This window comes from Mesoplodon mirus (assembly GCF_964341445.2).
Source record: "Mesoplodon mirus genome assembly, chromosome: 3".
NCBI classification, from domain to species: Eukaryota; Metazoa; Chordata; class Mammalia; order Artiodactyla; family Ziphiidae; genus Mesoplodon; species Mesoplodon mirus.
Genome location: NC_138978.1, coordinates 125,161,261 through 125,173,686, shown reverse-complemented (window position 1 = coordinate 125,173,686; position 12,426 = coordinate 125,161,261). Strand labels below are relative to the sequence as shown.

The following is a 12,426-nucleotide window of genomic DNA, read 5'->3' as shown; positions in this document are numbered from 1 at the left end:
TACAGAAAATAAGAGAAACTGAAGATTTCTTAAGAGTAAGACAAACAAGGGAACAGACCAGGGTCTTCATGTGTCAAGGGGACTAGCTAAAGGTACCTCTTTCAACCTTGGGGAAAGTGGCAAATCCTGAGTAAGGAAACAAACAAAAAAAAGAGCAGATCCAAAAACTATTGCTACCCACAGCTGCAGTTCATTCCAACTCAGTTTGATGGTCAGGGCTTCCCAAAATTCATCCCAACTCCCAACTAATCAATGGAAGTTCCTAGAAGCTCTCCAAAGAAAACAAGGAAGCAAAAAATGCGCAGTGAGTTTCCACTGGCCTTACTCTGCAGCAGTGCTGGGCTGGGCATCAGAAGATCTGGGTCTTCCTCCTGTGTGACCCTGGGCCTCTAAAATCTGAGGGATAAACTGCAATTACAGTCACTTCAAACAATGAATGATGTGCTACGATTCTGTGTTTGAAGTACACAGAAGACTGAGTTTAAACAAGTACATTTTATTGGGGAAAAGTCCTCATTCATTCAGGAAACACTACTGTGTACTAATGGCCAGGCACTAAGTTAGACAGGTGAGGTTCAAAGACAGTATGATGTGACATGGTCACCTCCCTCCAGGAACTGCATGTCCTCCCTGAGCCACCATATCCTCATCTCAGGGGTCATCAGGCTGCAGTATCTACTGATTATTGACTCCATCCCTCTGTAACCCACAGGTCTTCCCTGTCTCCCCCAAATTGGGTTACATCTCCCAGTTACACACTTTCTTAGCTTCTTACCCTTTTTCTAATAATATATAGTTATTCATGTGCCGGGCTTGTCCATTACTGAATATAAGCACCCAAAAGAATATTGAAACATTAGCCCAGGATAGAGTGTTCCATAAATATCTAATGAATGAATGAGTGAATAAATGAATGAGTGCACATGCATTATGCTGGCTGACATGGCTGGAGAGCCCGGTGTCCCCTTCCTTCCTCCATGCCCCGTCTTCCCACCTCTCATCAAACAGAGGTAACAAATAGGAACACTCCAGGCTAATCAAATGAAATAATGTATGTGAAAGTATGTTTAAAGTTGTAAATGTACGAGTTATAAATATAGATGAATAATAACTATCAGCCATGGGGCAAAAGGAAACACTAAACACCCTTACCCAGCTGAGCAGGGCTGGCTCTCCAGCCCCTCCCTTCTTCCTCCCCCATCTGTCTCCCAGGTCTCAGGCTCCCACCTGCATGGTCTCCACTCTAAGCAGCCTCCAAACACACTGCCCTGGGAACATGCCACGCTGGTCACCAGAGCCTGACCAACAGCTGTGCATCCAAGCAAAGGGACACTGCGTGACCAGGGCAGGGCATGGCCGGGCCAGAAGTGGTTCTACTTGGAGTGCTGGAGAAGCAGAAGGTGAAAGTGCTAAATTAAGGAGAGGCCTCCTAAGAAGTGCTGATGAATTCATCTACTTATGTGCCAACTCAGACTATGACAACTGTGCTAATGCTGCACTTACAACCATTCACAGCCCCAGATCTAGTCCTTAGAAGTACAGTATAAGGAACTCCCACACCCTGGCATTGGGTTGTTCAGGCAGGAGGCCCCTGTGACAGCAAGTAACCTAGCAATCCATTGTGAATCCATGTCCTGCTCCCTGAGATGACCCAGAAACACTCTAAGTGCTGAGTGGTTCCCACCCCAACAAATCCTTACCAGAAAAAGACAATTCATCTATTTAAAGAAAATTCATCTATTCATCTGTTTAAATTCATGTGTACCAAGAAGGTACACGTTACTGAGAAGAAAAAAAAATCCTAGAACGCTTTTATACTGTTGCAGGAATTAAAAATGGTGCAACAGTTATGGAACACAGTATGGAGGTTCCTCAAAGAATTTTAAAAAAGAACTACCATATAATCCAGCAATCTCACATCTGAGTATACATCCACAGGAATTCAAAACAGGATCTCAAAGAGATATGTGCATATCTCTTTGAGATCCTGTTTTGTTCAGGAGCATTATTCACAGTAGCCAAAAGGTGGAAGAAACCCAAGGGTACAGCAGATAAATGGATAAGGAAAATGTGTTACATATATTCAACTGAATACTATGCAGCCTTAAAAAAGGAAGGAAATCCTGTTACATGCTACAATATGGATGAACCTAGAGGACATTATGCTAAGTGAAATAAGTCAGTCACAGAAGGGCAAGGTATGATTCCATATATATGAGGTATCTGAGTAGTCAAAAGCATAGAAAGAGAAACTGTAAAGGTGGCGGCCAAGAGCTGGGGGGAGAGGGAAGAAGATTTAGCGTTCAATGGGTAGAGAGTTTCAGTTTTGCAAGATAAAATTTTAGAGTGATCTGTTACACAACAGTGTAAATATACTTAACACTATTGAATTATACACTTTTTTTAATTTTTTTTGCAGTACACGGGCCTCTCACTGTTATGGCCTCTTCCGTTGCGGAGCACAGGCTCCGGACGCGCAGGCCCAGCTGCCATGGCTCACAGGCCCAGCCGCTCCACGGCATGTGGGATCTTCCCAGACCGGGCACGAACACGTGTCCCCTGCATCGGCAGGCAGACTCCCAACCACTGCGCCACCAGGGAAGCCCAAATTATACACTTTTAAATGGTTAAATATGTGATGTGTTTTTAACCACCATAAAAAAAAAATCTTTGAAAGCACATGAGAAAAGAAAAAGATGGCAAAGACAAATAAATTTTAAAAGAAAATCTATATGGCGAGGGAACCAATGAGAAATGGGGAAAAGAGAGAGGAAAAACACCAGTCAAATCAACAGTCCATATATTTAGCTCAGAGTCAACCTGGCACTGCAGGTGTGGCACTGGGGCAGGAACAGGAATCCATACAGTTGCTAGAACCCCAACTCAGAAGATGAATCTGGCCAACCTCAGGCCAATCCCTTCACTCCAGGTGCTTCCCTCTCTGTGAAACGGAGACAATCTTCACTGTCCTGTGCAGAACTCCAGAGAGGATCAGGGAGACGGGCATCTAAAGGGCCTGGCAAGGCACGACCCATTTCACAGACGTAAGGTACCATGATCCTTATAGTAACTGCTTCTCTCTGAGGACAAGATACTGCTCAGGGCCAAGCTGGAGGCCTGCGTCTTGTGAATCCACAAGAGCATCCAGGAACCAAACTCCACAGTGTCCCACCCAACTTTAGCCTGGCACCATTCAACACAAAAGGACAGAGTCAGGCACGGTCTTTTACACAGAAATCACATGCCCTAGTTCTCGACAACTGTAATTACAGGCAAGACAGCTTTTGAAAGGGAGAGAAGAAAAGAAAATAGCAGCCTGGACCTAGCAGTGAATTGGGGGGTTCACGGTAAAACACACACCCAGAGTTCTTAGTGGTGGTCAGACTAAACAAGTGACTGGACAGCCAGACCAAACAGCTTTCTGGCCAATTCATTTCTCCCTCTAATTTAATGAGCTGCTCATTAAGCACCAGAAGCAGGTCACAGGGAACCGAGCTACTGGCACCTGGCCAGTTGGGCTGACAGGTGATGAGGGAAGAGGAAACAGGGGCCACACTCCAGCCCCAAAGGCCTCCAGATGCCATGCATGGCCAGCCCCACCACACATCCTGACCCGCCGTTGCTTCAAGAGGATGTTTTCCTGTACCTCTGTTCCTTCTACAAAGTTGTATTTCTGCCACTGACTCCCTCGCTGGGGAAGCTCCATGTCCCTACCTTTTGGTTCTCCAGCTGGGATCATCACCCAAATTAGGGAGCAGCACAGTCCTGGGCAGGAATCCCAGCTCCAACTATTGATACCAATTTGATCTAGAATTAATTATTTAATGCCCCAGGCTTCCATTTCCTCATCTACAAAATTTAACAATAATACCCTCACCTCATCTAGAGTAGCTACAAATAATAACATTATTTCCGTATTAAAAAGCCTAACAGGGGGCTTCCCTGGTGGTGCAGTGGTTGAGAGTCCACCTGCCGATGCAGGGGACACGGGTTCGTGCCCCAGTCCGGGAAGATCCCACATGCCACGGAGCGGCTGGGCCCGTAAGCCATGGCCGCTGAGCCTGCGTGTCCGGAGCCTGTGCTCTACTTAAAAATTTAAGTAGATCCTCTTTATGTACCACAAAAAAGCTTCACTTTTTAAATGCTTTGAGCCAATTATCAATGGGAGAGGCCACAACTGTGAGAGGCCTGCATACCACAAAAAAAAAAAAGCCTAATAAAGCACCTATCACATAGTAAGTACTGAAATAGTAGCTACTGTTATTGATAGCTACTATTAATATTTATTACTCTAATAATGATAGTGATATTAGCAACAGCATATGCACTGTCTCTTAGTCAAATATGAAGAAAAGTGGGACTTTTTTTTTGTTGAAACCCCCAGGTCACAACCATGATGAGAGCAGTAACTTATCCTCACAAGAGCAACACCCCAGATATGCTCAGCTGAGGCCTTGGTGCTTTCTACCTGAGCAGGAAGGTGAAGGAAGAGAAGAGGCCTGGGGGTACTGAATGCCAGGCCTGAAGCCAAAGGTGTGATGCATTTTGCACGTTCTCATGAAATCAACTGGAGAACTGCATTCAGGCCACATGCCCACCACTTCTAGACCTCTATGACTCCCTGAGCCTCAGTTTAATCTAGAAAATGAAGGAAACGTGACCCCTACTTTGCAGCTTATTATGAACATTAAATGAACTCATGTGAAAGTGACTCATTTCTATGTCTATGAAAAACAGTATTGTTGTATTTAATAGTAGTTTCAACAAACGCAACTTAACAATAAAAAATGCTGAAGGACTGGGAGGGCCAAAGCAGTGAAAATATTATTTTAGTAGGCTGATGAACTGCTTAGAGAAACAGAAGCAAACACACTAATTTTCTTCCCAAAATTGCTGTCACTGAATTGAGGTCTCTGTTGCTCAGATGAATTGACTGAAAGTAGAACTGGCAAAAAGCAAAATGAAGCTCCGAACATCTATATGTTTTCCACTGAGGTGAGTAGATTCTTCTAGAAGACAAAGAGCCCAAACCAGGCTGCATTCAGGATGACCATCCAGCCACCTCCGACTCCGATTCTCTCCAAAAAGTCATTACAATTTGTTTGACCAATCCCAACCCTACGCACAAATCTAATTTCCTCTGTTTCATGACAGAACACACGGGCAAATTCCTTCACAGTGATCAGAAGACAACTTAATTTTTATTCCATCTCTGCTCCATGTACCACAGACTCGGAAAGCAACAGGTTGGAAAGTTGATCAAACTCTACTCTAGAGTACCGGAAATGGCAGAAGAGAACCCACACACATGTCCGGAGCCTAAAGCAAACCAACCAAGGAAATTCTGTTGAAATCCCACATTTGTTCTTAAAAATTTAAGTAGATCCTCTTTATGTACCACAAAAAAACTTCACTTTTTAAATGCTTTGAGCCAATTATCTGCTAATTACTAATACTAAACCTTTTCATTAAAATCTTTGAATAAAAAAGATACTTCACCAGTCTCTCTCATTCACTGGCAGAACCCACACAACCTCAAGGGTAACTTGTCTCAGTTTGAGAAGCAGCAGGTCACAAGACAGGGAGGGTGGTAGCCCTCCAGCCATCATATATCCATTTTACCTTGGTCTTTAATCAAGATCAACCACCTAACTCAGAACAGATCCCCTGGACTGTACAGGGGTCTTGCAAAGAGTGCAGCCATCCATTCTTGTACCTCCAGTACTTTCTAAAAGGGCGGACACTTGAGTTCCAGCTCCACACAGCCCCACCTCCAGCCACTCACCCGGATCCGACGCATGGCAGCCACAATCTCCACTCTGCTGTTGGGCCTCGGCACGTCCAGGCTTCCGACATACTGTGGGGAAAGAAGGAAACACTCACTGAGAAGAGGGATGGCAAATGTCCCTAACCACAGAATGTTAGGGCTGGAAGGACCTTTGGAAGTCATCAAGTTCATCTTCCCATTTTACAGATGAGGAAATTAAGAGCCAAAAGGATGTCTTGAGACTATTTCTAACTTTATAAAAAGCAAAACAAGAAACTGCTTCCTTTTCATCTCGTTCTTAATCAGAGATGCAGCCAAGGACTGTGTTTAAGCAAGCAGCCTTCTGAAACAGAAAGGGTTAGGTATGAAGAATCTCCCACCACTATCTTTGGGGCAAGCTACTTTGCCTTTGTCTCAATTTCCTCATCTGTAAAATGGGATTTCAGTAAAGATAAAATGAGCTAAGGTATAAATCTCTTACACATGGTCTGCATGCATTAAAGCCGTCCAAAAGAATAAGAAAGATGAATATCTACTTTTTTTCATTAATGGAACTTCATTGAGTTAGCCCTGGATGTTATAGAGACCTCACACATTTGAGTAATTTCCTAAATGGAGAAAAAGAATGGACTAGTTATGTACCAAAAAATTTAACTTAATTAAACTTTTAAGTTAATTTTAAAACCAAACGACATAAGGTTGTCTAATACTGTATATAATTTCTTGCTGTACACTATTCAAATAATGGAGATATATGCAGAGCAAAAGAATAAAGTCCCCCAATGTCAACAGTCTGATGTACATCTCTTTTTGTATATTAATGGACATATATATATATATATATATATATATATATTCATAGACACCCAGAGGAATTTCTTTTATGTAAAAAGATTCATACTACTCACGTTGATTTTTTAACTTTAAATATAACTTGGACATCTTTCTCCACCAATGCATACAGGTCTATCACATTACATGTGATGGCTCCCCCTGATGACTGATGGATACTTACCCTAGGGCACTATTACAAAATTGCTTCCACAAACCTCCTTATCTACACACCTTTAAGCTCATCCAAGTAGCCCTTTAGGCTGGATTCCTACAAGTGGGATTGCTGGATCAAAATTATAGATTATTTCTAGACATCATTACTTAACAGGATGAAACAAGAAAAGAGGACAACCCAACATTTATTAAGCACCATCCCATTCCACACTGACCCACTGGAATTTGTCTTTCCTTTTTGCACACACATATAAAATAGCCCAGAGGATATCCTAGAAATTAACAGCTCCAGGATAATTTAAAAGTCTACGCAACCAAAGATTGCATTAATAGAAGATAAGAGCAGGACAGTCATTTCTACAGAAAACATATTTCCTGTGGTTATGGGAATAAAAGGTTCTTCCTAAAATTTGGAGTTAAGGCTGGCCCCAGTGAGGAGGGTTTCAAAAACTAAATACTGGGAAAGGATTTCCCCTAGTACTGATCACCAGTTTGTGCTAACACACTGAAGATCAAGATTCCGAGCAGCCTGTAGGAAGAAGGGGGCCCAGATGGACAACCTGGGCCCCAGATGGACAGCCTCACCACAGCAGGTAAACAAAGCCCCCTGGATCTAAGGATCTAAGCGTGCTGTCAGCTTTAACCATGGCTGGCGTTTCTGCCCTCTGAGCTCTGCTGGGGCCCCACCGTTTGTCAGCATGTCAGTGACCCACATAGCCAGGAATGACGTGAGGCCAGGTTTGTGACTGCCCAACTTCAAAGCACCCCCCCCGCCGGGGGCAGTTTCTGTGCCCCCTCTCCTGAGCACTGCACGCCTGATGGCTCCTGCCCTGAACTCTCAGCAGTCAGGGCTGACGTGGCAACCAGACCTTCAGGGCTTATGTTCTCTCTGGTATCACATGAGAGCCTGGATCTCAAGACCGAGCAAGGTCACCCATTACAGGTAAACCTGGAGGACTGAACGGTCCTCCCACACTGATCCCTGCAACCCCAGGAAAGGGCCTGCTACCCAGTGAGGTCCACAACTGGGCCTGAATTCAGATGCCCAGATGGGTCCCATCCCCATCCCTTCTCAAGAAGGGGCACCGCTGGACTGAGAATCCCAAAGCATTCGGGGTACAGTGAGGATGGAAGCAACACAGACAGAATGGAGAGGCAGCTTTCTAGCTCTGGACAAGGTTTCCTAACAAGGGAGTAGCATCCTGCATGTGAAAGCACTCATGTGAAGACACCCAACATCTTCATGCTGTTAGTGTCTCCTTCACGCCATCAGCCAACCTGGTACATGTGCACGCATACACCACACACCTTCACACACACACATCAGTGCACACATGTTCACACACCTCATGTGCCACGTGCATACACGACTGATCACCTCACACACACACACACACACACACACCTCACACACCCCACACAAAGCATGCACACGGTCAGCCCACACTCACTAGCACATCCTACTTGTATTCACACCACACACTCACTCATCCTCCTTCCCAATCATGTGAAGAAAATCACAAATCTGCCTTTCTGAGGACAGTCTGGAGCAGACAACCCATCTCTACCATAGCTGCACCTTACGGTTATTCAAGGAGATTAAAAGGAAACACGAAGTAGGGATCAAAAGCCAAATATCCACACTAATCATGAACCAAAAAACAGTGACAATTTCAGGCAAGCATGGGAGGGGTCAGAAATCCCACTCCTCAGGGCAAAACCAGAGAGTACGATAAGTGATTACTGCTGTTATGCACATGTATAACAAAAAAAAACCAAAAAAGTACCTCGATACCTAAACATTACCACCTCCACAACTAGCTTCAGTCCATTCTAAGGCTCCATTTTGGGCAAAGTGTAAGACACAGTCGTAGACCAGACCCACCTGAAAGGTGGTTCGTACAACCACTCAAGTTTAAAAATACCAGGGCCTTGGGCTTCCCTGGTGGCGCAGTGGTTGAGAGTCCGCCTGCCGATGCGGGGGATGCGGGTTCGTGCCCCGGTCCGGGAGGATCCCGCGTGCCGCGGAGCGGCTGGGCCCGTGAGCCATGGCCGTTGAGCCTGCGCGTCCGGAGCCTGTGCTCCGCAACGGGGAGAGGCCACGGCGGTGGGGGGCCCACGTACCGCAAAAAAAAAAAAAAAAAAAAAAAAATACCAGGGCCTGCTTCCTTTTCGTTACTACCTAGAAAGAAAAAAAAAAAAAAGAAACTAGAAGGAAGATGCAAATTGTACTAAGTAATCAACATATGAGATTTATCCAAGTCAGGGTTTTTTTGTTTTGTTTTGTTTTTGCATTGGGTCTTCATCGCTGCACATGGGCTTTCTCTAGTTGCAGCGAGCAGGGGCTACTCTTCATTGCAGTGCACGGGCTTCTCATTGCGGTGGCTTCTCTTTGTTGAGGAGCACAGGCTCTAGGCACACATGCTTCAGTAGTTGTGGCTCGCGGGCTCTAGAGCACAGGCTCAGTAGTTGTGGCGCAGGGGCTTAGTTGCGCTCTGTGGCATGTGAGATCTTCCCGGACCTAGACTCGAACCCATGTCCCCTGCACTGGCAGGCAGATTCTTAACCACTGTGCCACCAGGGGAGCCCTATCCAAGTCAATTTTATCTGTGGCTTCCTCTTCCAATGGAAGAGGAAGGCACATGAGTGCCTTCACATGCAGGATGCTACTCACAGAATAAGTAGGAGTTAAGTGCAAATAAGGTTAACCAACGGACTTCAGATATGCTTTGTTAAGTTCCCAGAAAACCTCACCCTTGGTGCTAGGTTAATACCTCATGGCGTTTTTTTTGTTGTTGGTTTGTTTTTTGAGGGTTTTTTTCCCCATTTTCTTGCTTCCACCCTATTTTCTGGAGATTAACTTCTGAAGACAGTGATAAACTGAACTGTAGTGTTTCCTGGTACATGAATCACACTAAAAGCAGCAAGACATAACAGCTTTACACAGTCACAAATATCATCGCCACCCATCGACTTGTTAGCCTTTCGGCCCTCGCCCTTGTCAAGGAACTCCCTTTATTTACAAGATTTCTGTCAAGTGTTTCCAGAGACCAGGAAAAAGCTTACGTATGAATCAAAAATAAATGCATCAGATGATTCTGCTTGTGATAACGTTGGAGAAACTGGTATCCTCAGACTAGGCCTCCAACAAACTCTGGACAAGATACAAAGAAATAACTGCATAGAATGTACAAAGAGTGAACTGTGGATACATGTGAACTATGGACATGAGTTAATTATAATTTATCAATATTGGCTCATCGATGGTAACAAATGCACCACACTAATGCAAGATGTTAACAATGGGAAACTGGGGGCAGGGGGCCGGGTTGAGCGGGTATATGGGAACTCTGTCCTCACTACCCAATTCTTCTGTAACCCTAAAACCAGTCTAAAAACATTAAGTCTGTTCATTGAAATAATAAAAGTGACTTTGAAGGCACTGGAGAGAGACCAAAAGCAGGTAGAGACTGGCAGGGAATCAACCCTTAAAAGGAGGGAACCACACTAGGTAAGACCTGGTTTGTGCAGTTTTGCCCAATAGCACAATCCCGCAAGTGCTGCCTTGGCTGCCTGGAGCTTAGGCCAAAAGACTCACTCAGACGGCCTGGGGAGTTGGTCACTAGCGCCTGAAAGTGAGCAGAAACTTCTGACGGAAAAGGAGCCCCAATCGTGCATAAATCCCACTCAGGTCTTGGATGACCCCACCAACTGCACATGTGCAAAGGAGGCTCCAAAGAGTCCAGCAGAAGGTGGCAGCTGCTCACCTCAGCACAGGCAGATTTAGGATTTAAGACCAGCCACATTAACTGTCCTTAAGAACAAAAATCTACACTCTTCAGAAGAAGACAGCAGAATCTTCTGTCATGGGCTATAAAAACCCCACTGACTGGCCAGTGCAGGCAAGGCCATAGGGAAAGACCACAGCGCCACATTCTCCTGGGGTAAAAGGACAGGGCCCCCATAAATGGGCACCATGTAAAGGTCCCTGGATCTCTGCATTCCCATCTTACATCTCTCTGAAAACCACTCAGTGCTAGAGCCTCAGCCCAGAGCACATCCATGTGAGGTTCAGGAGGACACCCCTCCTGTTACAGAGATAGACAATGAGGCCTAAAGCAGTTGGCAGGTGGCAGAGAAGGGGCTTGTCCTCCCCACAGCTCCTGGGTCCCAGTCCAGGACCCTCCCCACTGCCTGCATTCTTACTAACTCTCTCCCTTCGGGTCCCAAACCTGGCCTGGTTTTTATTCCATCACCCTGCCTACCTTCTCATATCCTTCAGGTCTCCTGGCCACACTGAGTTCTCTCTCCAAAAATACACAGAAGCAGTAGAAAATCTGATACGCTGCTTGTATCTAGAAATCACCAGCTGTGATGGGCCCACCTGAGTTAGTCCCTTAACCAATCTTCTGTCCTGATACCTGCTAAAAACTTGGAACCATAGGGGCAGATAGTTTCCCAAAAGGAACCTTAGGAATCATGTCCAAGGTTATGTCACAGAAGAAAGATCAAGTAAGAACATATGAAAAGCATTTAGCACAGCTGGGTATCCTGCCAGGGCTTAATAAATATTCACCACTATGACTCCATCTAAAGTTACTCTTTTTCACATCATGCTGTATCCTTCCCAGCATTTAACACGGTCTGCACTTAAGGGTTTGCCTCATTTACATGGTGGCTATCTGCCTTGCCCAGCAGAATGGAAGCTCCTTGAGGGCTGAGACCTTGCCCTCATATTCCCGCATTCCCAGCCCTTAGAACAGGGCCTAGCAGAGTAAGACTCAAGTTATCTGCTGAATGAGTGCGGGGTAACTGCAGCCCGCAGAAGGGACCTGCCCAAAAGCCAGTTCTCCCCACTCCAGGCCAGCGCGACTGCTCCAACAGGAAAGTTCCTCCTTGCCTGCAGAAACTGCTCTCGGTGCACGGCTGAGCGTCCTGCTGAGCAGGATTATGAATGTGACCTGGGTGAAAGTTCTCGCCTCATTTAGCATCGAACAAAGCAGCATTAACTGCAGCAGCAGCGGTGGCCCCAGATTCCAGGGCACGCACTCAGCCAATGACCTTCTACTAAATGCTCTGGGGGAGGGAACCAAAGAGAGAAAAGTGGCCTCGGGGTGCCCCGCACCCCACTTCTGCGGCCTGCTCTGTTCTCCAGGTGCTGAGGTGTACAGGAGGGGGAGTGGGGACTTAGAAGTACCCATATGGACATTTACCAGTGTGCTTAGCACCGCCTGCAACAAGACAGAAGCCTCAGTGCAGGTTCCCCTCTCCCAACTCCTCGCCCAACACCCACACACCAGAAAAGCTTCCAAAATGCTTGAAATGCAGCTGCACACCATGTCTTTATTTATTTGCAGTCTAAGAGGAATGAAGCACTTATATTTCTTCCTCTCTCTCCCAGCCCATGTGAAAAAGAAAGTACTATTTGAAGGCCATCTGATGCGACTGTGTCACTATTGATCAGGGGCTCAGCGGGAGGGCCGATGAATGTGCCGGAGATCACAGAAGAATCCTTCCTGCTCTTCAACATTAAGGGGCTGGGTGCAAAATAAATAATTGTGGTGACTTGTCTTTATGCTAATGCCTTGCGATTCTCTAAAAGGCACAGAGGGTAAGACTGAACCATGCGACGTGCCCATGGAGAGGCTGCC

General features: G+C 45.7%; 1 protein-coding gene across 5 annotated transcripts in view; it reads right to left on the bottom strand.

The window, feature by feature from the left end:
* LOC309799486 (uncharacterized protein C1orf226 homolog) overlaps nucleotides 1-12,426 on the bottom strand; it is a 315,687-nt gene that overhangs the window by 229,336 nt on the left and 73,925 nt on the right. For 3 of the 5 annotated variants that reach the window (XM_082612703.1, XM_082612704.1, XM_082612705.1), the window contains exon 2: nucleotides 5,786-5,857. In XM_082612703.1, the coding sequence (XP_082468829.1) occupies nucleotides 5,786-5,857 (72 nt within the window). Of the gene's footprint in view, nucleotides 1-5,785; nucleotides 5,858-6,248; nucleotides 6,338-8,660; nucleotides 8,720-12,426 lie in introns of those variants that run through there. The other 2 variants (XM_082612706.1, XM_082612707.1) reach the window with 2 other exon arrangements.